The sequence below is a fragment of the Vipera ursinii genome (genome assembly GCF_947247035.1).
Source record: "Vipera ursinii genome assembly, chromosome: 2".
NCBI lineage: Eukaryota > Metazoa > Chordata > Lepidosauria > Squamata > Viperidae > Vipera > Vipera ursinii.
Genome location: NC_139513.1, coordinates 24,125,351 through 24,152,470, shown reverse-complemented (window position 1 = coordinate 24,152,470; position 27,120 = coordinate 24,125,351). Strand labels below are relative to the sequence as shown.

General features: G+C 44.0%; 1 protein-coding gene across 3 annotated transcripts; it reads right to left on the bottom strand.

Moving 5' to 3' along the window:
* Positions 1 to 1,207: 1,207 nt before the first annotated feature.
* On the bottom strand, positions 1,208 to 25,560 carry LOC310636306 (E3 ubiquitin-protein ligase TRIM39-like). 3 transcript variants are annotated; one of them, XM_083356033.1, is made up of 9 exons: positions 24,910 to 25,560; positions 21,299 to 21,510; positions 20,418 to 20,512; positions 18,396 to 18,817; positions 14,639 to 14,734; positions 13,617 to 13,847; positions 12,033 to 12,055; positions 10,314 to 10,429; positions 1,208 to 3,899 (listed from the first exon to the last, which is right to left on the bottom strand). In XM_083356033.1, exons 3-9 carry the CDS (start codon positions 20,458 to 20,460, stop codon positions 3,352 to 3,354), a joined length of 1,479 nt encoding a protein of 492 aa, XP_083212159.1. In that variant the 5' UTR covers positions 20,461 to 20,512; positions 21,299 to 21,510; positions 24,910 to 25,560; the 3' UTR covers positions 1,208 to 3,351. The 3 variants fall into 3 exon arrangements, with proteins under 3 accessions (XP_083212159.1, XP_083212158.1, XP_083212157.1); XM_083356032.1 differs by lacking the exon at positions 20,418 to 20,512 and adding an exon at positions 23,957 to 24,093 and having other exon boundaries at positions 24,910 to 25,552; XM_083356031.1 differs by lacking the exon at positions 20,418 to 20,512 and having other exon boundaries at positions 24,910 to 25,550.
* Between the last annotated feature and the right edge of the window lie 1,560 nt (positions 25,561 to 27,120).

Genomic DNA, 27,120 nt, shown 5'->3' with positions numbered 1-27,120 from the left:
ACAGTTGTTTGTGTGGGTGAGAGAGAACAATAGGCAATCAAAGCTAATGGGATCCATTAGTTTTCTGATGATGAGGTTATCCATCCAGCTGAGTCCAATGCTCGTCAATTCTATGGACCAAGTCACTCCACATCTTCCGATTTTGCACTTCTTCGAGTTTTTCCATGCTCTGGTAGGTGTCAGCTTTGATGGCGTCCAGCCATTGTGTTCTTTGGAGGGCTGGTTTCCTTTTACCAATTAACTGCCAGTGGAGCGGAGGACTGCCCCCGACCTCCGTTCATTCCGCCGGGACCTGAAAACCTGGCTCTTCGAGCTCTCTGGCCCAGGCTGAGGATTAATTTTATTTTAACTGGGGTTTTACTTATACAGGGATAAATTTAATTTTTTTTAAACTTGGTTTTTTAACTTTTGTATTTTGGTTTTTAATTACCCTGTAAACCGCCCTGAGTCCTCCAGGAAAGGGCGGTATATAAATGTAATAAAATAAAATAAATAAATAAATAACTCTTTCTAACCCAATTGTTTTCTCCAATGAATTCCGCCACATGACATGGCCCAAGAGACACAGTTTCGTGATTTTTGCCTTCTAGTGACATGTCCGGTGTTATGCGCTCCAATACTTGCTTCTTAGTCACTTTAACTATCCAGGGAAGTTAATTTTCTGAAAGGAATATATTATTACACAAGGAATTTTATTTATTTATTAATTCAATTAGTATTTATATTTTTATTCTGGGACTGAGATTTTTTTTTTTAAGGAATAAGATTGTTAGGAAAACTCCTAGTGTGGCATATCTCAGCTCACGGCCAGAACATTTTCAGCTGAACTTTCCATTATCATTTCTATAGCAATGCTTTTTTTGTTGTTGTTGTCTGAAATGGTCTGTGTTGAACTTCGAAGTTTTATACTTTCGGCTCATCTCAAACCTTAAAAGTAAAACTTTGATACTTTCTGTACAAAGTTCTCAGAATTTCATGCATAATTTGAAGAGAAATCTGATCTAATTGTAAACATGGAGAACTAGTTAAGGCCCTGTTTTTCCCCTGCAATTGCTTCATTTGGACTTCCGCTATCCAGAATAAAACCTTGGTAGCTAAAATGAAGGCAGGTGAGGTTCCTTTATCAAAAGGTTATATTATTTTTGTTAGGGTTTTTTTTTTTTTGTCAAAGGAGCAGGCAAAAGAATTGCATACACATAAAGGCACGGAATGTCTTCCACTTTTATTATTTTGCATGCCATTTAACCACATATTTGCTGTTATCTTTTGCTGTCTGTATTTTAAAAACATTTTACCCAAACAATACAAAGCAAGACAGGCTTTCTTTCAAAGGGAGGTAGCCTTCCATTGCTGCTGCTGGATATATTGGGATTAAAGTTTCCATGATGTACAACCATTGGCCATGTTATATGGCAGGCATGTCAAGCTCGCGATGTCACGTGACGTCGCGCGGCGTATCGGAACTTTTTCCCATTGCTGAAAATGGGATGGGCATGGTTTCTCCATGACGCTCCGGCCTGCGGGCCAGCAGTTTGACACCCCTGTTATATGGGAATTGTATAAGCTGTCCCCTAACATACATAGAGGGCAACAGATTAGCAAAGACTAGTTTGAGAGGGACCAACACAGATCCTGTAGCTAGCAGGGTGATGGCACATCAGTCAACCCAATTTACCTGGACTCTGAATATGCAAACAGGTTTTTGGCTTTTGTCCAATGCCCATCTTCTCAAGAAAGAAGGTTCTGAATAATAATGGGGGAGGAGAAGGTCGGTGGGAAGCTTTACACTGAAAATGTCCTCCTGTGTCTATTTTGGCTCAGCTGTACCTGTCAATGGGCGCTAGAGATTATCCTGAAGAAAGAACAGGACTGGAGATTATATTTATGGCGAAGTACTGGAAGACATTCAGATTCCACCGAAAGTGACTGTATATTTGACTTCTGACCCCTATTTTTCTTTTTGAACCTAGTATTTCCCTGACTAGGCAAATGCCATAAGCTATTTGTCTCACCCTCCAGGTAAGATGGCCAACACTCCACTAACCTCTCAGGGAGTCTGCTTGCATCTGATGAGGTTACGTAGCTGAAATATCACAGGCAAAGGAACTATGAACTGAGAGAGATTGTGCACTGGCCCTTCTGATGCAATCCCAATGCATTCAAATCATAAAGACATTGTTGTTGTTAGCTGCAAAGTCGTATCCGACCCATCGCGACCCCATGGACAATGTTCCTCTAGTCTAGGCCTTCCTATCCTCTACCATCTTCTGGAGTCCATTTAAGCTCACGCCTACTGCTTCAGTGACTCCATCCAGCCACCTCATTCTCTGTTGTCCCCTTCTTCTCTTGCCCTCAACCTTTCCCAGCATTAGGCTCTTCTCCAGTGAGTCCTTCCTTCTCATTAGGTGGCCAAAGTATTTGAGTTTTAGCTTCAGGATCTGGCCTTCTAAAGAGCAGTCAGAAGGCCAGATCCAGAAGGCAATTCCTTCGGTAGCTAAATCAGTATCATGACTGATTCAACACTGTCTTTCAGAGGCCACCTCTGCCATTTGGTTGCAGCCACCAAGTCTGAAATGGTATAAGGCTTCCTCCTTGAGCAGGAGGCTGGACTAGATGACCTCCAAGGCCCTTTCCAACTTATTATTAAGGGAATTAAAAAAGCTTCGGCAATCCACTGGTGGCTTTGAACAATCAGCTTGGAGAGAATTATTTCCTTAGCTTCCTTGCCTTAATATAGCATTCTCACCATGCACTTTAGTTTTCCTCCTATTCTGCATCCACTCGACCTGCCAGTAAAAAACAAGACTGTCGAGTTAACAGATCATTTCCACCATTTATACAAGCAAAAGTTAAGCATGGTTGTAACCCCTTCAGAGGGAGAACCACTTCCTCTACGGTGCACAGAACAGCTACCTTTCCCACACTGGACCAGCCTTGCCCACCGCCGACGCAATCCTACGCGGCTCGTTGCCGAACGCTGTACTAAGCTTAAGAGCTTTTCTTCCCCCGGGTGTAACCGCGATCCAAACTTTCAGAAACCCAAGTTGCAGATTACAGAAAAGTACAAGGTCTTTGTTGCCCCTTAACAAAGGATTTGCCTTCTCCAAACCTTTCCTAATGTAACGTCACCTCAACAGCTTTAGAAGCCTAACATTAAACACTAGGCGTGGAGGCTCTTCCCTTCTGCGATGCTTCGCTTCTTCTGGTTGGGGGGACGGTGTTGCTTAGTTAGAGGCAGGCCGGCCACTGACGCCTGCTCACTTTCCCACACAGAAGCCGAGTTGGAGAAACTCTCTCTACACAATTCACGGGCTAAGCGTAGCAAAGGAAGATGGGGATACGATCATTTCCTTATTCCCAGTCCGTGGGTGGCCGGAGGACTAGGGGGGCCGCATTCTTGCGCCCAGCTCGGATCCCCGGGTAAAAAAAAGGCCAAAGTTTCTCGGTGAAAGTATCGGAAAAAGTATACATGTGGGAACGGTCCGTCACGTTGTAGAAGGAGAGCTTGCCTGCCTCGTAGTCCAGGAAGACGCCTACTCGCTTAGGCTTGATAGTGATGTGCAGCGGAGTGAACGGGGTGGTGGTCGCTGCGTATTTCTCTCCATTGAGTAGCCGTACCCGCCAGTAGCCAGTCTCTGGGACAGAGGTTGTTTCTCCCTTACGGCTTACCGAGTCCTTACAAACCCCCAGCGCCCAGTGAGTCTTTTCTCCCACCTCTACCTCCCAGTAGTGACGGCCTGAAACAAAACCTTCGGTGGCCAGCACACAAGGATAGATGGTAAAACGTTTTGGGCTATCGGGCAGATCTCGCAAGCGCTGCTCTACAAACTTGACGCTCTTGCGGTCCTCAGAGAGCAGCAAGTTGGGGTGAGCCGTTTCCGGGTCGAGGGTCAAATCTCCTGCAGGGGAAAAAAAAGGACGTATGTTTGTCTCTGCCATTTCTCTTACGATTAGAGTTATTACAGCAGAGGTCCCCAACTTTGGCCACTTTATGGCTTGTGGACTCCAACTCCCAGAATTCCTTAGCCAGCCATGCTGGCTGAGGAATTCTGGGAGTTGAAGACCACAAGCCATAAAGTGGCCAAGATTGGGGACTCCTGTGTTACAGTATGTCCTCTCTTCATCTGACTTGTTTTGATCCCTCATCCAATTTGGATTATAGCCATTAAAAGTCTTTGAAGATATTGTTATTTCTACCAGTTCCCCAGCATTCCTCAATAGCAACATTCAACAGATTTTTTTACACAATGAAACAAAGCTGGAAATGTTTTTTTTTTTTAAAAAAAGCATCCGCCACCAACACATCTGCATTTCAATCTTTTAGTAGGCTTGGACCTCCGTGGAGTCGTCCTAGTTCTCCATAGTCCTCACCTGGAAGCCACTTATTTTGCTTTACAGAAAAACTCTGTGAAATGGAGGGCTGTTACTGTACGATCACCATGCTGCTTTCAACCCTTGGAAGCAGGAAAGATGCCTTGCAACCTTCAGAAGCAGAAAAGACTCAGAAAACGCACTTAAAGCATCTGTCTGGTGCAACAGGCACATCAGAGTGAGGACACAGAGGGTCTTCCTTTGGTGAGGCATGCCCCAGGCCAAAAAACAAAAAAAAAAAAGCTTTCAACTGAGTGTCTTACTTTAGGAATGTTGGAAGATAACTGCAGCACACAGACAGGGTGGGGTGCGAGCAAGCACACAACTTTGACTCCAGTGCCAACCCCAAAAGATTCCTCACTTTTTGAATTTTGCTTAAAAAATGCACCGGGAGGCGGTGCATCTTTTAACGTACCAACAGAATATATTCTGCCAAGCAAACCCCAGTTACCAACTAGCAGATTATTTTCTTCACCCCTTGAGACCCTGCTGCTAAGTGCCACGTTACCTAGGAGAAAATGAACTGTGGTCTGATCCAGCAAGGTCAAAACTGGTTATTTACCTGTACCTTCAGTTCTCTGAGTGGTCCTCTGTGAATTTAGAAATGTAATTATAGCGACCATGCAGGCATTATGTTTGGACTATTGCATATCTAGGATTTTAGGCAAAAACCTGTCCTTATGCCAACGGGCATCTTCAGATACAAAAGCCACCTGTCTCATCAATTTCAATATAACGTAATGATACCAATACGATTGGCCTCAGAATAGAACAGACTGTTAACACTAACAGATAAGCCACTCAAATAAATAATTATGGGTCAGAAATCAGCTCTTCACGTGTGATTCACAAACACAGTGACTTATAAAGCTTATACTCGGTGTGGAAGTAAGTGCTCAGAAAGGCTGAGGAGAGGACTGTCTTGAAATTGGAGTCTTTTCTGGGGCTAATAGAGAATCCATAGTGCTCATAAACATTGAGAACTGAGATGAAACAGCTACGTGGCATTAAAGGCCAGAAGTGGAATATTTGAGAAAAAAGGGCAGAAGATGACACTATCCTGAGGAACTGTTTGCTCTCTCAAAACAAAGCTTCAGAATTTCAAGAATGCATTGGAAAACTTTTTTATGGAGGTAAGAAAAATCTGCCTGAAGGACCAGCCTGGAAGGAGGGGGGCGGGGGAGAGGGAGGGAGAGATTTATGAATAGTATTATCTGAGAAAATGGGGGAAATGGAGGAAAAAGAGAGACTTGCAATGCTGGAGACAGCAAAAAAAAATGATAAAGTATAAAATGGTAACATACTGCAAATTTCATGGATGTCTGCCATCCTAAAGTATATCCTTTACAGGCAGTGTCTGTATAATAGAAAAAAACAGGGCTGCTTTCCGTCCTTCAATGGCACAGTAAGGCTATGAAAAATACAGATCATAATCCATTAAGGACAAGCTTCCCAATGCTTCCAGTGAACTGAAATTTCTTTCCTTCTTAATCCATTGGATCTGAAAGTTGTCTGTTCTGTGAACATGATTGCAGTGCCTCAACGATAGTTATGTTAGAAGAATAAAAGTCATCCTTGACTTTTCATATGCGATTTGGTTGTTTTTGTCCCATACTACTTGGAAATCCAGATCCTGTAGAGACAAATCAGGTTGGTTGTCACTCAGGGCTTAAAAACTTGAGATTCAACAGAAACTTCAGCTCTCTGAAGGCAGGGGAAAAAAAGACTTGGTCTCCAAATTCTGCAGATCAACGTAAGAGATCAGCTAAAAGGAGCTGACAGCATTTTCCAATCTTTTGACAAATTCTCCAGATGTGCCAGGACATTCTCCTTTAAAGATGAAGAACGTGCTTATTTGGAAATCCTGGTGGCAGAAGAAGCTTCTGAAATAATCATGGTATCTTAATCATCCTACAGTTGCCATCATCCAGTTGTTATTTTCCAATGAGTACATTTGGTGACTAATTATTATATGTGTGTGTTAAATGTGTGCAAAAAATCCTGAATTACATATTAAGATTACCTATTCCTATTCCTAAGAAGCGGCAAATGATAATGATCTAACAAATGCTAAAGTTTGTGATTTCGTAAAATGTGTTCGGAAGAGCAACAACTCTTTTTGAGAGTGATCAGCATCTATCACTCATGATCTATGTGTAAAATAATACACCCTGCATATCACTTCTACATCTCAATGTGAAAACTTAAATACAATAATGATGATGATGATGATGATGGAAGGGACCTTGGAGGTCATCTAGTCCAACCCCCTGCTCAGGCAGGAAACCCTATACCGTTTCAGACAAATGGCTGTCCAGTCTCTTCTTAAAAACTTCCAGTGTTGGAGCATTCAGAGCTTCTGGAGACAGGTTGTTCTACTGATTAATTGTTCTGACTATCAGGAAGTTTCTCCTTAGTTCTAGGTTGCTTCTCTCCTTGGTTAGTTTCCATCCGTTGCTTCTTATCCTGCCTTTAGGCGCTTTGAAGAATAGCTTGACTCCCTCTTCTTTGTGACAGCCCCTGAGATACTGGAACACTGCTATCATGTCCCCCCTCGCCCTTCTCTTCATTAAACTAGACATACCCAATTCCAACAGCCGTTCCCTATATGTTTTAGCCTCCAGTCCCCCAATCATCTTTGTTGCTCTTCTCTGTACTCTTTCTAGAGTCTCAACATCTTTTTTACATCGTGGTGACCAAAACTGGATGCAGTATTCCAAGTGTAGCCTTACCAAGGCATTGTGAAGTGGTATTAGTACTTCACATGATCTTGATTCTATTCCTCTGTGAATGCAGCCTAGCACTGTGTTGGCTTTTTTGGCAGCTGCAGCACACTGCTGGCTCATATTGAAGTGATTGTCCACTAGGACTCCGAGATCCCTCTCACACTTACTACTATTGAGCAAGGTACCCCCTATACTATACCTGTACATTTGGTTTTTCCTGCCTAAATGTAGAACTTTACTTTTTTCACCACTGAATTTCATTTTGTTAGATAGCGCCCAATGTTCAAGTCTGTCCAGATCCTTCTGTATCTTAAGCCTCCTCTCTGGGGGTCTTGGGAGAAATCATTTGAGATGAAGAAAAAAGTAATATTTATAGGATCATCGTGTTACCAAGAACAGAAAGGAGTGCTTTGAAATCTCCCAAGACAGATTCTTCTCAATTCAATTTGTATGAAGAGGGTCTAGTTCTAAGGACTTGATGCATCTCGTTGCGGTGTCCAACAATAATCAGCTAGCATTGATGGATTCCAGTTGCCCCGATGCCATTTGATTCATTGTGTCAATGTCTTAGTGAAACCTTTCACTGTGTTCATCACTAGATTTTTTGGGAACGAAGTCCAAGTGTGAGTGCAAAAAATGAATCTTCAGTGACATATTGCACTTCATGATCTTGTATGCTGTAAGAAGTTTGCCAAGCAGCTGAATGTAGTTTAGTGCTTTGTAGCTGCCAAGAAAATTCTTAACAACTTCCTTGAACGTTTTCGAAGTCGTTTTCCCTGGCCCCACTAACACAGCTTCAAAAAGCTTGTTACTGACGACATATTTGATATGTGGACCAACAAAACTACCTCTCTCAATCTTGGCATCAGTTATTCTTGGGGACATGTTTCTCAAATAATGAAAACCATCACCTTCCTTGTTCGTTTTCATAACATTTTTCATCAGTCCGAGTTTTATGTGGAGTGGAGGCAAAAATAACCATCAGGTCAACTGACAGCTTCGTCTGCCACGTTTTTCTGTCCTGGAACCAAATTCTTTCAGCGTGGCCATTTCTTTTTAACATAATGAGACTCCTTTGCACAGCTGTCCCATTTGCGTATGTAACAACCGTTCTTGGTATAGCCGAGCTGCATTCCAAGCAGCAGAGCCACCACTTTTAGTCTCTACAGATATTTCAGTTGTATTCGTGTGTTTCTTTCACACGTGCAGCAGGTGCTGAAGGTTGTACACTGCCTTTGTGTAAAAACAGAAGAATTCTATACATTAAATTACAGGTTATGAATAGAAAGAACAGAACAGAACAGAATGACCTTGGAGTCTTCTAGTCCAACCCACTGCTCAGGCAGGAATTTTTGTGATTAGCAACCAAAAATCTGTAAGACAACACTAAAAAGTTTTCAGGAAGCAAAGTTTTTGTTATCTAGTGAAATCAATGGTTAAAATTTGGCAAGACAAATAAGCAGTGAAAAGTATAAGAAATCTGTTACGATGGAAGGCGTGTGTGGCAGCTGGATTCTGAGTGTTTTCTGAAGAAATGTACTTTATTTACAAAAAGTTTAAACTGGTTAACATGGCTATTTCAATTCGCCTTCCAAATTTGGTACCTTCTAGATGTGTTGCGATAGGGATACATCTGTAAAATAACAAGATTGTGAAAGGCTGATCTACATTAGTTGTTGCATTGTAGGACGGATCATTAAGAGGTATTGGAAGATCCAGCTGACAACTTTTCTGATTAACGCGTTTTGCCCCAAAGCATAACCCAAAGGGATACAGCAAGGACACACTTACAGACCCGAGATATCACTTGGCTTGTCACCAATGCATCTTTCATGTTCTTATCTGCTTTTCAGATAAATGGAAATGAAACTCTCCTCTGCTTAGGAAATGACTACATCTTGTCCAGCTTTCTTCCTTTTGTCAAGCCTCACGTTACATTTGTCCACATTTAAGAACAGACGAATCTACCAAGCGCTTGTATAATCTCTTTTCTAACGCTATCTTACCTCTCCGTGCCAATCTAGGGATCTTTTCCGGGGATGTGTCTGTGCACACAGGGACAAAACCATGCGTACTCAAACCCAGTCTGCCAAATTCATCCTGAATACAGAGTGTCCCTGGCATCTGAATGAACCACCTCACCCTATGAGCAAGGCTTCTAATCCCAGAAGCCGTAATCAGCCCATTTCAACATCTAGCACATTTAAAATCAAAATCCCTATCAGAAAATACAAAGCTGACATTGCGCGGTGCAAAGCAACGGCACCTCTGGACTCCACAGGCTTCCTATAGAACAGGGCTTTTCAACCTTTTCACCCATTGTACCACTTTTAGGTTATGGCAACATCTGAGTACCACCAGTCGCCTAGCAAGGTGTCAAAAACCTGATGACCAAAAAAAAAAAAAAAAAAAGGAAAAAAGTGATGAAGTACAGGTAGTCCTCAAATTACAGCTGGAGTCTGGCGCTGATTCTGGGGCTTCCGCTGAGCCCTGATAGCCCCGAAGAAGCGCTGATCCTGGCGCTTCCACTGAGCCCTGACAGCCCTGCAGCTCCAACCGTCTCTCGCTCAGGCTTGTGCGGTGCTGCCACCGGTTCAGCTCATTCCCCTCCCCTGCTACCACTTTTCTAGGGTGGTCGCGTACCACCTGCCAGGTGCCAATGTACCACAGGTGGTACCCGTACCACTGGTTGAAAAGCCTTGCTATAGAAAACTGATGGTTTTGCCTGGAAATCTTCCACATTCTCCAGGAAAAAACAACAACACTGGGAAGAGGAAGTGTACCCCACAGGAGCAACCGGAGGCAGCAGGCAGCTTTCTAGTAAATAAGCACTTTGTAATGGTTTTAAATGCCCACAACGATTATTTAGTGAACGGGCAAGTATAGATAGTCCTCGCTTAACAGCCATTCGTTCAGTGACCGTTCAAAAATTACGGGCCTCGCCCACCCGAGGCACTCTGCACTCCACTTAAGCACCATGCCTGGGAAAGTCAGGATGCAGTCATAAAGTGAGGCTATGTTGTGACCTGCTTAATGACCTCAACGTATCACGGAAATTCCAGGCTCAACCACGGTTGACGTCAAGAACTACCCAGAGCCATTTTGCAAGACCTGCCAGATTCCAGACGTGATCACCAGTTCAAAAGGCGAGTCTTCCTGCCTTAAAGCTCTTTCCAGCCACATGGAAAAATGCTGGATGCAGCATCGTTAACTCACCTGTGAGCCTCTTAATAATTTTGCGCAGGACAAAGTACTGTCTTGGGAAATTGTAGAAATTTTTTTCCAGCTCAGTGGAGACCTGACTTGACTCGTGGGCTTGTGCCTCTTCACATCTGCACGGACAAGAACAGAACAACTGGGTCAAAGCCAGTCAATCTCAACTCGCAGAATGGCCCCCATTTTTTTATTTTTTTTAACAACAGCCTATCTCTGCCTAACTAAGACTGAACCGGGCCTCCTAGTCAAAACTGATAAAACATACTACCCTACTGAAACAACTTTTGCTACCAGGAGAGATAGTCCTCAATTTACAGCAGTTTGTTTAGCGACAGCACAAAGTTACAACAGCACTGGAAAAAAAGTGATTTATGACCATTTTTCACACAACCACTGCAACATCCCCATGGCCAGGTGATCAAAATTTGACCGTTTGGCAACTGGCATGTATTTATGACAGCTGCGGTGCCCTGGGGGTCATGTGATCACCTTCTGTGACCCTCTGACAAGCAAAGTCAATGGGGAAGCCAGACTGACTTTAACAACTGTGTTACTGACTTAACAACTGAAGTGATGACTCACTTAACAAACGTGGCAAGAAGGCTCATAAAATGGGGAGCATCTCACTTAATAACTATCTTGCTCAACTGTGGTCGTTGAGGGCTATTTGTAATCAATTTGGATCAAGGAAGATCTGATAAGCTACACATCTTGAGCTGTTTCACATCTACACCTTTTACTGAATTGGATTTCAGAGTTATTATCCTAAGGTGGCCAAAGACACAGAAACGTATAAAAACTGACGGCAGAAAAAGACCTAGCGGTCCATCAAGTCTGCCCTTGGAGGTTTTTGTTTTCTTATTTATATTATTTTAAAATATTATTTATTTTTACTTTATTTTATTTATGAGCTGGATGTTATGGGCTTACTGGTAACGTCGAAAAAGATGGTACAATGTCACCAACTATTATTTTATTAACTTATTGCAAATAACGTTCACATTAGGTAAAGGTAAAGGTTTCCCCGCACATGCGTGCTAGTCGTTTCCGACTCTAGGGGCCGGTGGTCATCTCCGTTTCAAAGCCGAAGAGCCAGCGCTTGTCCGAGGACGTCTCCGTGGTCATGTCACCGGCATGACTAGTCGACAAAGGCGCACGGAGCGCTGTTACCTTCCCACCGTAGTGGTCCCTATTTTTCTACTTGCATTTTTACGTGCTTTCGAACTGCTAGGTTGGCAAAAGCTGGGATGAGTAACAGGCGCTCACTCTGCTACGCGGCACTCGGGATTCGACCCGCCAAACTGCCGACCTTCTGATCGACAAGCTCAGCGTCCTAACCCACTGAGCCACCGCGTCCCTTTAACGTTCACATTAAGTCAAGTCAAATGGACTTTTTTCCTGGTATTATTTTTTTAAAATTTTTATTTTTTTGAAAAATGGCCCCAGAATGCAACTCAAAGCCCAAGTAATATAGTAAACTTCGCTAAAGACTGTGAATCTGGGTGTAAAGTATCCCATCTTAATTCCAATTTCAGAAAATTAAATGAAAACGTGGTGTCAGTATGGGAACACATACACATTCCTCCACATATTCAACATTTTTAAGTTGGTTGTATTACTTCTTTGAGGATAACAGTTAATAACAATCTTGCCAGCCTCTATTAAGAAGCAGCAGCAGCTGAACTACTGTAATTCCTTGAAAAGGAATTTGTTCCTTACCTCTCAATGGTGCTCTTCACGTCCTGCATAAAGACAAGAAATAATATTAAGATTGCATCTGAAATTTTAAAAAATCCCATTTGCATAGGAAATTGTGCACCAGACGGATTGGCAGGTGGCGTGAGGATCTCATCAACTTATTCAATCCTCCCACAGTACGTTTGCAGAATTAAACCAACACGTTTAAACTAGAAGCTGCAAGAACTATACAAACTGCGTTCACAAAGCCACAGAAAATGGGCTCCAGACTCATTAACCATTAAATAAATGTTGGTCGTACAGAAGAAACAAGATAGGTTTACACAACCTTGACAAGTAACCTAAACCTGGCGTTTGAAAAATCACTTCCAATGAAAGAAAATTGCAATTCTGAAGCTGCAGCAGTAGCACTCAGAACAATTAAATTACCCAGATAACATTGCAGCTTTTATTTCAAACATTTTTTTTAGCTATCTAATGTGTCACTTATACCAGGGGTGGGGAACCTCGGCCATTTTATGACTTGTGGACTTCAACTCCCAGAATTCCTGAGCCAGCCATCCTGAGGGGAAACGGAGAGGTTTCCAAGCTGAGCTGTGCTGGCTCAGGAATTCTGGGAGTTGAAGTCCACAAGCCATAAAAGAGCCAAGGTTGCCTACCCCTGCCCTATACCAACATTTAAGATGGACAGTCATACACATCTTTCTAACAAACAGCAGCTTGTAGTTTTTGAGCCTCCCAAGGGAGGGAATAAACAATGATGTAAGTTTAGAATTACAGAGATGGAAGGGGTCCAGCATTCCAATTAAAGGCTTCCAAGAACGCTGGTCTAAGACTAAGGAAACCCCGATTCTCCCCCCACTTCCCCGCCCCCCACCAAAAAATCCTGAATTTATTCTTTACACCATTCAACTTAACTATCTTTATAAATCCACTATGAAATGCAGGTAGTCCTCAACTTATGACTAAAATTGGGGTTGGAATTTGAGTTATAAATTGTTTCAGTCATAAGTTAACGAATCCACTTGACTGGATCCAAAAATTTTTAGCGTTTTTATAGCAAATCACACAGTCATTAAGTGAATCCGTTCTCCCAAAGGGGATTTTGTCAAAAATCAGCAAAATAAAAAACTTCCACAAACCTCAGCCACATGACTGCAGGATATTGCAACTGTTTGTGATGGTCACTGGCTAAGCACCAAAAAATGTGGCAATGTGACTATGGAGGGAGCCTGGTACAATATTTTACAACAGCTGGAAGGGTTTTATAAGCTGTAAAGTACCTTTTGCAAGGCCACTGTATCTTCAGACAGTCATTAAATGTCCAGTCATAACTCAAGACTAGCTAGAAGCAGCTAGGGCAGGCAGAAAATTACATGTGCTATCTGGAGTTCTTGCAAAGTTTGAGTATATATTGTCAGAAAGCATTTTCCTATGGAAATTTCTTAAAATCTCCCAGGTTTTCCCCTCTGATTCTAAACTCACTTTTTGTTATATGCCAAAACAATCTTGAATTGTACCAGAAACGCCCAGTTTCCTCCCAGAATGCACTCCGTTCTCTGATTCACAGACAGAAGCAATTAAATTCTTGCAGGGAGCTCGTACCTTGAGCATGTCCATGCCCGACTGCAAACACTTCTCCTCGATTTCGGTGATAAGGCTGTTGAGGGCAATCCGCTGCTCGGACAACTCCGTCACATTTTCCTTCAACTTCTGCAAAATTTCCTTCTCCTCATTTTCTAGGCGTTGCATTAATATTTCCTGCTCCTCTGCTAGGAAGAGATGTAGCTCCTCGAACTCACTAATGACGAGCTGACGACGGTCCTCAACCTTCCGCTGCAGATACGTAGAAGAAAAGGTTAGATAACCAAAGAGAGAAGCAACCTAGAACTAAGGAGAAACTTCCTGACAGTTAGGACAATTAACCAGTGGAACAACCTGCCTCCAGAAGTTGTGAATGCTCTAACACTGGAAGTTTTTAAGAAGAGACTGGAGAGCCAGTTGTCTGAAATGGTATAGGGCAGGGGTAGGAAACCTTAGCTCTTTTATGACTTGTGGACTTCCTGGATTTTGATCATGCGACCAGGAGGATGCTTCAATGGTTGTAATTACGAGGCCTTTCTCCCTCCCCCCACCCCGGTGTCATTGCAACTTTGAGTGATCACTAAACGAATAGTTGCAAATCAAGGACTACGTGTATTGTTACTACTTGGAAATATGATACCTTTTAAACCAGAGGTCCCCAACCTTGGCAACTAAGACTTGTGGGCTTCAACTTCCAGAATTCCTCAGCCAGCTTGGCTGGCTGAGGAATTCTGGGAGTTGAAGTCCACAAGTCTTAAAGTTGCCAAGGTTGGAGACCCTGTTTTAAACGTTTCTGAAACCAGGAGAGGCCTTTCTTATCTGACCTGGGTATCATTTAAGGATTTGGTAATGTCTCCTGGCGTGGTAAATAGGCGCCCTCAGCTGTAAGAAAAATGTGTAAATTAACTAAAGTGGGGACAGAGGCACAAAAGGCTGAAGTTTAACATCCATTTTAAAACTGTTCTTCTTTTGGCTATAGTGAAGAATTAAATTAAGAATAAATATTCTGCCATTCGACAGTATACAGAAGACTCAACACCTGCCTTGAGTTCCCCGGCCTTCTTTTCTTCTCGGGATTTGCAGTGGGCAATCTCTTGCAATTTCTTTTCCAACGGCTCCAAACATTTCTGCATCTTTTCCTGATTTTTTTTTAAAAAAAAGTACATCTGAGTTAAGAGCTTGCAAAGGTAGCTAAAATATTGCTAAGCACATTGGTTTGTGCTTAAATTGTAAGCCGCCCTGAGTCTTCGGAGAAGGGTGGGATATAAATGGGATTAAAATAAATAAAATAAATAAATAAATAACGAGGGTAAGAGCCGACGTGACAAGATTGCTTTGGGAAACGCAGTGAGGAGAAAATAAACCATCAGTTCTGTAGATGCTCCTCATCCAATGATGTTCAATTGCATACAGTTTACATACGTGAAGATTTCATGAAGCTAATGTAATTCATAGTTCTTGTTAGGAGCAAAAGCTGTATTGATGAACGTATAAATGTCACAAATCAATTATAAGGAACAGAAGTGAAAAAGAAGAAAACCTTCCCAAAAGTTCAGGTGCCAAAGCTTTTATCCAACAAAATTATACCTGCCAATCTAGGCAGAGGGCAGACAACTGCAAAACCTAGGAATTCAAACGTTTCCTGATTCCATGATGGCATTATAGAATCAAACTAAAAAAGTTTCTCCCTCCATTAGGGATTTAAAAGTGGGGGCAACTCCATTTGTTTTTGTGCCTGCCATCCCAAGAGAAGTCAGCGGGTCTTTTCAGTCTGACTCCTACCACTAACGCCATCTCTTCTCCAAGAAGAGATGGAGAATAGGAAGGAAGGAAACGGTCATTTAGGGAAACAAAAAGCTAAATACGCAGGGGGATTTTAACAAATAAATTGATTGATTGATCCAAGCCAGGTTGCCCAAAATCGTCTATCCTGACCCCAAGAGTCAATAAGGGTTATCCAAAATTGTTATTATCAGTAGTAATAGTAAAGTTGCATTTATTAAATTATTTCCATATAATACCATGTTTCCCCAAAAATAAGACCTATCCTGAAAATAAGACCTAGTTGGTTTTTTTTATGTATGCACCTAATATAAGTCCTACCCCCCAAAATAAGACCTAGTGAAGACCCCACCCACTCCATCCTACCGTCTGGCTACACGAGGTGGGGTGAGGAGCACGTGTAAAAAATCAAGCAAGGGCGGGGTGGGTGGACGGAGCTGCCCCACGCACCCACTTACTTCAGGACCGCCGCAGCCAGGCCTCCCACACCCCAACACCTGCCTCGCCGCGGCACCAAAAGCCCCATCCTCCTGGGAGGGGCTGGTGGTGCTGCCACCACCGCAAAGCAAGACAGTGGAAAAAATAAGATATCCCCCAAAATAAGACCTAATGCCTCTTTTGGAGGTCAAAAAAAAAAAAAAAAGACCGGGTCTTATTTTGGGGGAAACATGGTAAAATGGGTTGATGAACAATCTGAAACTTCATGAAGAAGTTGAAAAGTTTGGGAATCCCTGACCTAACCTTTTTCCTTGTATCCTTAGTCGTATTATACAGCTCTAGGGAAACTATGTCTGGATATATAAAATATATTTTATAGTTGGTATTCCCTTTTCCTTTTCTCCCATCGCCTACAACTCTTGAATTACTTCCTTAACTTTAAATGGCGCTATTTAATAAGTTGTACCTTCTTCTGAAATTAGATATCAGAATTAAGAGAATGACATGAAGTACAGGTGAAACTCGAAAAATTAGAATATTGTGCAAAACTTCATTTATTTCAGTAATGCAACTTAAAAGGAGAAACTAATATATGAGATAGACTCATTACATGCAAAGCAAGATAGTTCAAGCCCTGATTTGTCATAATTGTGATGATTATGGCGTACAGCTCATGAAAACCCCAAATCCACAATCTCAGAAAATTAGAATATTGTGAAAAGGTGCAATATTCTAGGCTCAAAGTGTCCCACTCTGAGCAGCTAATTAAGCCATAACACCTGCAAAGGGTTCCTGAGCCTTTAAATGGTCTCTCAGTCTGGTTCAGTAGGAATCACAATCATGGGGAAGACTGCTGACCTGACAGTTGTGCAGAAAACCATTACTGACACCCTCCATAAGGTGGGAAAGCCTCAAAAGGTAATTGCAAAAGAAGTTGGATGTTCCCAAAGTGCTGTATCAAAGCACATTAGTAGAAAGTTATGTGGAAGGGAAAAGTGTGGAAGAAAAAGGTGCACAAGCAGCAGGGATGACCGCAGCCTGGAGAGGATTGTCAGGAAAAGGCCATTCAAAAGTGTTGGGGACTTTCACAAGGAGTGGACTGAGGCTGGAGTCAGTGCATCAAGAGCCACCACACACAGACGGATCCTGGACATGGGCTTCAAATGTCGTATTCCTCTTGTCAAGCCGCTCCTGAACAACAAACGTCAGAAGCGTCTTACCTGGGCTAAAGAAAAACAGACCTGGTCTGTTGCTCTGTGGTCCAAAGTCCTCTTTTCTGATGAGAGCAACTTTTGCATCTCATTTGGAAACCAAGGACCCAGAGTCTGGAGGAAGAATGGAGAGGCACACACTGCAAGATGCTTGAAGTCCAGTGTGAAGTTTCCACAGTCTGTGTTGATTTGGGGAGCCATGTCATCTGCTGGTGTTGGTCCACTGTGCTTCATTAAGTCCAGGGTCAACACAGCCATCTACCAGGAGATTTTGGAGCACTTCGTGCTTCCTTCCGCAGACGAGCTTTATGGGGATGCTGACTTCATTTTCCAGCAGGACTTGGCACCTGCCCACACTGCCCAAAGCACCAAAACCTGGTTCAATGACCGTGGGATTACTGTGCTTGATTGGCCAGCAAACGCGCCTGACCTGAACCCCATAGACAATCTATGGGGCATTGCCAAGAGAAAGATGAGAGACATGAGACCGAACAATGCAGAAGAGCTGAAGGCCGCTATTGAAGCATCCTGGTCTTCCATAATACCTCAGTAGTGCCACAGGCTGATAGCTTCCATGCCAAACCAAGTACTGAGTACATATGCATGCTTATACTTTTCAGAGGTCCGATATTGTTCTATGTACACTCCTTATTTTATTGATTGTATGTAATATTCTAATTTTCTGAGATTGTGGATTTGGGGTTTTCATGAGCTGTACGCCATAATCATCACAATTATGACAAATCACGGCTTGAACTATCTTGCTTTGCATGTAATGAGTCTATCTCATATATTAGTTTCCCCTTTTAAGTTGCATTACTGAAATAAATGAACTTTTGCACGATATTCTAATTTTTCGAGTTTCACCTGTAGGAGAGTCATGAGAGCTTAGATTAACAAGGTCCATGTAAGATGGACCAGAACCAGAACAATCTGACAGTAAGTGGGCGTTGCGAGTTTGACACCCTTGGTTTATATTATAACATACAATACAAAAACAAATAGAAGGAAAGACAGGGGAGGGAAAGAGGAAGGGGAGAGTGCAAAAAAACAAGGGAAAAAGAAAGAAAAGGCAAGTTGACTTCCGATTCCCTTTGGTGCAGTAAAATAAGATAATAGCATCAAACCTCAGCTTTTTACTTTTACATAGTAGTGTAAACTAGCCATTTCTATAACAACAAACCTATCTAATCGGTAAAACCCCAAAATCAAAGTTTCAATTTTTCCCCCCACCTCAAGCACAAAGTCCAGAAGCGGTTTCCAAGCAGAAACAACAACAACAAAAACACCTTTTTTTTCCTTTTATCACAGCAGTCAGTTTAGCCAGGGAAAGCTCTGTACCCATCGTGTGCCATTGCCATCGTCCTACCTTGTACTCCTGAGAGGCGTCATCCAAGGACACAACTGTGTGGGAACGGTGTTCATGGGAGATCTCGCACGCTAAGCAAACGGCCTCCTGGTCTTCCTTACAGAAGAGGCGAAGCACTTCATTATGCTTCTCACATAAGTTCTCATCTCGAATCTTCCGCTTGTTGGTGACTTGGAGTTGCTTGGCAATCTCTACCATGTTGCCCAGCTGCCGGTTGGGCTTCAGAGAGCGGTGGCGGAATGTCTTACGGCACACGGGGCAAGGGAAGTCTCTGTTCAAATCCTCCCACCAGCGGGTGATGCACACCCGGCAGAAGTTGTGGCCACAGTCGATGATCACAGGGTCTTTCAGGTATTCCAGGCAGACAGAACAGCTGGCTTCCACTTGGAGGTTCTCCAGAGGATTTGTGGTGGCCATGGCTTCTGTAACACAGAGGGGGAGGAGCCTTGCAGTCAGAATCAACCAGGTTCACAGTTTAACACTACATTTTATAGACATCCCTCCCCTTCTCTAGAAAACCTGGCATCTGCTCTTACATCTATGACACTGAAAGATTCTGATGAGAAATGGAAATTACCGTATTTTCCGGCGTATAAGACGACTTTTTAACCCATGAAAATCACCTCAAAAGTTGGGGGGTCGTCTTATACGCCCAGCTGTGTTATACGCCGGAAAATCAGCGGCTGGCGGGAGCCGGCAGGGCAGTCCTGCGCACTCGCGCACTCCCCTGCTGCTCCTTAGCAGCTGGGGAGTGCGCGCGTGTGTAGGACTGCCCTGCCGGCTCCCGCCCGACGCTCTTCCCTCTTGAGGCAGCATCCCCGGGGACTCCTTAGGAGACGGGGAGCGATGCTGCCTCAAGAGGGAAGAGCGTCGGGCGGGAGCCGGCAGGGCAGTCCTGCGCACGCGCACATTCCCCAGCTGCTAAGGAGCAGCCGGGGAGTGCGCGCGTGCGCAGGACTGCCCTGCGGGCTCCCGCCAGACGTCAGCCTGCCCTGCTTCCTCCACAGTGAGAGGGGAGGGCGTGCCTTCCCGGGCTCGCTGATTTTCCGGCGTATAAGACGAAAAATCTTGAAAATCATCTCAAAGGTTGGGGGGTCGTCTTATACGCCCAGTCGTCTTATACGCCGGAAAATACGGTAGTCCTTCTCTGAACTTGGGAAGTTAGGTGCTCCCCAACTTACAACCACAACTGAGCCCCAAATTATCTGTTGCTAAGCGACTTTTGCCCCATTTTACGACCTTTCTTGCCACAGCTGCTAAAGGGAACCACTACAACGGTTAAGTTAGTAAGTTGATTGTTAAGTGAACCTGGCTCCCCTGTTTGACTTCGCTTATCAGAAGGTCGCAAAGGTCGCAAAGGTCGCCCGGCCCCGGGACACTTGCTGCCAAGTGGCCAAATTTTGATCATGTGACTGTAGGGAATCCGGCCATGGTTGAAAAAGCGTGAAAAAGTCACTTTTTTCCCCCAGTGCTGTTGTAACTGAACGGTCACTGAATGGCTCTTAAGTCAAGGGCTACCTGTCCAAAATGCTGAAATTCAAAGAGGCTTCACTTCAAAACAAACAAACGAACAAAAAGTCAACACCAGCAAAGAGGATAGCCGAGGAGAACATCCTGCTAAGAAGCACAGCAGGACTGTGAAGGATCTAGACCAGGGGTAGGCAACCTCGGCTCTTTTATGACTCATGGACTTCAACTCCCAGAATTCCTGAGCCAGCTATGCTGGCTCAGGAATTCTGGGAGTTGAAGTCCATGAGTCATAAAAGAGCCGAGGTTGCCTACCCCTGATCTAGACAGCCGAGAGCTGAGAAGCCAAGAAATGGATGGCATGACGGCTAATAAACCTTCTAAAGGCATCGGAAGCAAGAGGATGTTCAGAATTCTAAATGGGCCAATTCAGGGCACTCCCCCAAATGGGGAAAGTTCAAGTGACCAAAACTAATCCACATTTTCTATTTTATCTCCTCAATGACTTTTATACAGCTATTTGTCAAAGCAGCGCACGATCACATTACTACGGACCTGGAAGGGATTCGGATCCAGCTGCTAAAAAGATGAACATCATGTCAACCTGGACACCTTCCCTTGAACGGGATATGCAAATATCTACAGCACTTCTAAGAAAGAACATTCAAAGAAGAAGAAGAAAAAAAAATCCAGAGCCTTCTGTAGTAAATCTACGTAAGGGAGCAATTCGCCTACAACGTGCAGAACCAACATCTACTCCAGTTTTGCCCTGAGCAATCATAATTTCCACACCAGCTGAGCCAAAAGAGTTTCTCTAGAACAGCTCCGGATTATACAGTTCCATCACTACAGAAATTATAGACAGAGCTGCGCTCGCATCCAAACTCTGTTAATCTGGCCTTAACAAAGAGGATGGAGGCAGCAGAATGTCTACCATGACCTACAGCACTGATGGCGAACCTTTTAGAGACCGTGCCCAAAAACCTCCCCGCACTCCGCCCTGTGCCCGCCCCACCCGCAGGGCCACCCACCGCCTCCACGGTCCGCCGTAGCAGATTGCCCAAGTGGCCCAGCAATGCCATGGTGGCCGTGCCCTCCGCCCGTGCCTCGCAGCATCATCTGCGCCCGACGGGGCACGAGGGTGGAGTCCTGTCCTCGCTGCCATGTCCTTGGCTGCGCTGCTCTGTGCGGGCCACGCCCAGGGGCAACTTTCCTCTGGGGGGGGCTGCTGGTCAGGCGAACGTGGGGGAAGTCGGGGATGGGGTGATGGTGCACGTCTCCACAGAGAAGGCTCTGAGTGCCGCCTCTGGCACGTATGCCATAGGTTCGCCACCACTGCCCTACAGCCAAACTTCTACAACAAGCTAATATTCACCCCTCCACAAGATTAGACTGTTGGATAGCTGTGACTAATGGCTTTACAATACTCTACCTACCCCTTGTTTGATTCATCTGTAGCTGATCGATTATCACAGGCATCTTCTTCTTTGGGCAGAAGTGAGGATAGTTGAGATTTATCCAATGAGTGAAAGCAGCTTCTTTCTTTCTTTCTTTCTTTCTTTCTTTCTTTCTTTCTTTCTTTCTTTCTTTCTTCTTTCTTCAACACCAATTTAACTTCTGAAATAAGGTATTTCCTGCATCTGCTTATCTTGTCATGCCAAAAGGAAAACAAAATTAAAATACAGTACCTCATATTCATAAAGCAGCTTCTATAGTTCAAAGCACATTATGTTTTGTACCAACCTTCTGTTATATATTCAAGCTGGACAGTATTTAATATTTATTTGTTATGTATATGTAGGGGTGTGGGTCTATACATATGTTGTATACAGTATGTTTAGGTGTGTGTCATGTATGTGTTTCACTTGGAGAGCAGGCAAGTAAGTTTTATTTTTGATGTGTGCCACTGTGCCCACAGTAAAAAAAAATGACAATAAAGGTTATCTTATCTTATCTTATCTTACATTTCAAGAACACCATTACAGATAGTGCTCATTTTACAACAATTGAGCCCCAAAATTATCATTGCTAAGTGAGGCAATTGTTCTGAGAGTTTTGCCCCATTTTATGAATTTTTTGCCACAGTTTTTAAATGAAGCACTGCAGTTGTTAAGTGAATCAGGTTGCTGTTAAGTGAATTTGACTTCCCTCATTGACTCTGCTTGTCAGCAGCTGTTTTCTTGAAGCAGCCAAGAAAACAAACCGATGGATCATTGAATGAACCAACCCAGAGTTCTCACTCAGAGGCACAAATGACCAGGCTCAAATTATCCCTTTTCCAACACAATACATGAAAACCCAGCTCTTTGGAAAAAAGCTCTAAAGCTGGGAAAAACAGAAGGAAAGAGAAGAGGAGGACAAGCAGCAACAAGTTGAATGGATTGAGTTTTAGGAGCAATCAGCACAACATTGGGAGACCTGAAAGAACAGGATAAGGATAGATCAGAGTGGAAAAAAATCTATCTTTGTCAAGGGTCTTCAAATTTGACCCTTTTATGACTTGTGGACTTCAACTCCCAGAATTCCTCAGCCAGCGTGCCTGGCTCAGGAATTCTGGAAGTTGAAGTCCACAAGTCATAAAAGGGCCACGTTTGAAGACCCTGATAGATGTGGTCGCTAGGAGTCCAAAACAACTTGATGGCATCTAAACAATTGACGATATGCCAAACATATTCCATTTGCTCTCCAAATATGACTTCCAAAAAAGTTTGCCTGTTTTAAAATTTTCTTTGCTCCCTTTCCTTCAGAATGTTCTGCTTGGGTAAAGACAACAAAGCTTGCCGGAAGGCTGAGTCAACCTTGAGCCGGTGACACTTGAACTGTCAAACTGCTGGCAGCCAGGAGTCAGCAGAAGTAGCCTGCAGTTCCGCATTCTAACCACTGTGCCAGAATGTAAGGCATCCATGAACACCAAGTCAGAAGACATGATGAAAATTCTTTAATTTCACAACATATAAACAGATTTAACCATAGTTTAATTGGGAAAATGTGACCATCCTAGACCAAGCCAAGTCCAAAAATGCTAGAATTTCTAGAAACTTGGCAGTCTGCCAAATCAGCCATCAATACACACATAAACAACATCTACATGCTGTGCAAGAGACAATCAACAAGCAAAAAAAGCAACAAAAAGACCAAAACACCTCCCCACCAGCAATCAGCAGTCAGATGAATATAGATTAACTCCAAGATTAACATCAGACCAACAATCAAGCAAACAATACCCCAATCAAGAAACTGCCAAGGAAGCCAACAGCCCAACCACAGAATCGCTAAGGCCAACGCCACCAACACTGACAGACCAAGCCTCTTAGAATATAAATTGAGACCAAACCCGACTCCTTATTAATTTTTTTTAAAATTTTAATTCCATTTATATCCCGCCCTTCTCCGAAGACTCAGGGCGGCTTACAAGCTTAGCAGTAGCCTTCATTCTATGTATATGCCTGCTTATTAGGGCTTTCACACACACACACCCCCCAAGCGGCATTATTACAAAGTCAGCTTATTGTCCCCAACAATCTGGGTCCTCATTTTACCTACCTCGGAAGGATGGAAGGCTGAGTCAACCTTGAGCCTGGTGGGACTCGAACCTGCACTAATTGTAACTAGGTAACTGATGATGTTACCTGGTTTGGGTGATGAAAAGTCTATAGGAAAACAATCAAGCTGGGAGAACACCAAAGGACTCCTAGAGAATTATCTGGTGTAGATTGGAGAATGGATCTTCCCAGGAAGAGCTGAAGAAACGGACTCTTTCCAGCTTCTACCGGTCCCTTCCAGCTGGGATTCTCTCCAGCTTTTCCACACTAGAAAGCCTCCCAGACTGGACTAGGGCACTTCTTGACCTTACCCTAACTTGGAAAATGGCTTCTTAAAATTACGCACTCTCCTATGCTAAGTCCAGCGTTCTCCAATGGCTGCTCTGCAAAGGGTTTGGCAATTCCCCATCCCTAGTTGGGATATTCAAAAAAAGGCTTTGGGTAAGAATGCAACTAGCGTTCATGTCAAACACGCATCTCGTCAGGCAAGCCACCAGAAGATCAAACCGACAGCAAACCGCGCTCCTTGCTAGCTCCGAAGATGCTACCTACTTGGGTAACGAAACGTCTGCATCCCAATTCTGATGAACCTACGGATGTCAATTCTGGTTGAAGCTCTTTGTGCCGAACCTCAGATCAATCTGATAAAGGTTGATGATAAGAAGAAGCTGGGTGAGCGGGTAGGTTCTCTGCAAGATCGACAGAGAAGGAAAACCTCGTAAAGTTGTGGGCTGCAGTTGTGTGGTTGTTATAAAGCAGGGGTCTTCAAACTTGGCCCTTTTATGACTTGTGGACTTCAACTCCCAGAATTGAGTTGAGTTGAGTTGCCTGGCTGAGGAATTCTGGGAGTTGAAGTCCACAAGTCATAAAAGGGCCAAGTTTGAAGACCCCTGTTATAAAGACTATGGCAAAGAATCTTAGGCCAAAGATGTCATTGAAGAATACTTCAAATGCAAGAAACGAACAAATAAACGTCTGCATCGAATTCTGATGAACCTACGGATGTCAATTCTGGTTGAAGCTCTTTGTGCCGAACCTCAGATCAGTCTGATAAAGGTTGATGACAACAAGAAGCTGGGTGAGCGGGTAGGTTCTCTGCAAGATCGACAGAGAAGGAAAGCCTCGTAAAGTTGTGGGCTGACGTTGTGTGGTTGTTATAAATCAGGGGTCTTCAAACTTGACCCTGTTATGACTTGTGGGACTTCAACTCCCAGAATTCCTCAGCCAGGCATGCCTGGCTGAGGAATTCTGGGAGTTGAAGTCCACAAGTCATAAAAGGGCCAAGTTTGAAGACCCCTGTAATATAAAGACGATGGCAAAGAATCTCAGGCCAAAGATGTCATGGAAGAATACTTCAAATGCAAGAAACGAACAAATAAAATACATCTGAGTTGGGGAAAAAAAGAAAAAAAGAAAAGCAAGCAAGCTCGGGAGAGCGCCAAGGAGCCCTCGTGTCAAATCCAGAGCTACATACAACAGATTCTCCCTTGATTAGTAAATCCTACCTTCCGTGCCAATGACGCGCGGGCGAGTCAGAGGGGAACCGGCACCCGCCGCCGCGCTGCCCTCGGAGGGTCCCACGAGGCGGGCAAGAGGCGGGACTGCCATGGGGGCTGCAGCAGCCTGGACGGCGGGACTCTGGACGCCTCTGGCCAGGCAGCTGCGATCAGGCCCGGCCAGCAGCCCAGGGCTGCCCCTCGACGGGCGGCTTTCTCACCTGCCTCCCTCCCCACCAAAGCCTCGGTCCCCGCGGGCGGCAATCAGGCTCCCTGCACGGCCTACCCCTCGCCCAGCCGCCGCCTTCATCTTCCTCCCGACGCAGACCTCTCTCCGCTCTGGCGTCACCGGAAGCGGCCCTTCTAGCCCCGCGGAGACCCTCGGATCCCGCGAGGGCGGTTTTGCTTTCCGACTCGATGGTGAGGAGGACTCTCGGGCATTTTTTTTATTTTTATTTTTTTTGACGTCGAGGATCAACCGTCGTGCGAGCCCTTTCTCCTTGGGTGCTTCAGTTCAAGGGTTCTTCCGGCTGGCCGTAGACTCGGAACGGGTAGAGTTATAAAAAGAACGCGAACTTCTGGGATCGCTCGGATGATTCTTCCCGCCTCCCCGCTTCCCTTATGGGGGTAGGGCGGAGCGAGTGAGAGAACCTGCAACGGAGACTTCAACTCCCAGAATTCCTCAGCCAGCTAGGCGGAAGAAGTCGCGCGTTCCGAATTGCGGAGAGTGTTTTTCAACTTTCCCGAACTTGAAAGTCCGCACCTCTTAAAAGTTCCCAAGGATGAAAAACGTTGATTTAGTTTAGAAAGTGCTGGGTCGTGAAGTTCAGATTATTTCGCGGACTTTAGCATGGGTTAGGGTAGGGGTTTTAGTATGTTTTAATACTGTTTTAAACGGCTGAATATTTAATCGTTTTTTAACTTTTGTATTCCGCTTTTTTATATATTTATTGCCCTGTACACCGCCCTGAGTCCTTCGGGAGAAGGGCGGTATAAAATATTATTATTATTATTATTATTATTATTATTATTATTATTATTATTATTATTATTATTATTATTGTTGTTGTTGTTGTTGTTGTTGTTGTTGTTGTTGTTGTTTTGTTGTTGTTGTGTTTGTTGTTGTTTGTTGTTGTTAATAATAATAATAATAATAATAATAATAATAATAATAATAATAATAATAATACTTAAGCCAGCAGTGTTTATTCAGTGCAACTGTGAAAGGGAAACACGTGCAAAAACGTGTAAATCTCCGTTCAGTTCACAAGTCTTAAAGTTGCCAAATTTGGACAGCCCTCCTTTTTTAGGATAAGAGTCACCGCACCAGCAGATGAGGAAGCGATCGGCCGCTGCTAAGGGAGGTGTGCAGACATACGTTCCGTCTGACACGAGTGCACGCAAAAGAGCACCAAGGACCCCCCCCCCCCACATTTCAATCCTGAGCTACAAATATCCTCCTTTATTGAGACGTCTTTCTGAACGACAGTCAGCCCTTGGGCGATGCAAATTTTGATGCTTTTATATGAAAGTGGCACGGATGCCAAGACTTCCAAACACGCAAGCTGTAATATATTTAGTGGTGGAAAATAGAAACCGGAGCTCATTTAATGAATGTCCTCAGCAGTAATTGGATAAAGCGTCATACTGGCTGTAAGAAACTATGAGGGATTTTTTTGCACGCGTGCCGAGCTTATGCACAAGGGTTAAACAGAGACGAGAAACTTCTCATCTGACGCTCTTTGCATCCAAACGGGTCAAAGCGCGGGTGAAAAACTGCAACCGCCGCTGCGTTGCCCGCAAAGGAACAAGAATTTAACCGGGGAGGAAGCCTTCGGCGCTTCGCGAGGGGAGACAAAGGCAGGGATGCCCCGTGACTTGGGGTACATTTGCTGTTGGGGTGGGCGACGCCGACACGTGTTTTGAAAGACTGAGGGTTGTTGGGGGGTCCCCGTGTAGTCTTAAGAGCTCTGAGAAACATCCAACCTAACTGGACCAACCCGCTTTGCTTTCTTTATTCGATTCCGCTCCCGCCTTTCTGTTCCGTCGAACAGCCAAGATCTCTAGCAAAAACTAACGTACCAAAAAGACGATTAAAGACCACGCTACGTGTCCTGTTGGAAAAAGCAATGACGATTTTTCAAGAGTGGGAGAAACTCGGAAGGAATTCCCACTGACTTCTCTTTGTGGATCGAGCGTATTGGCCAACCTCCACAGGCT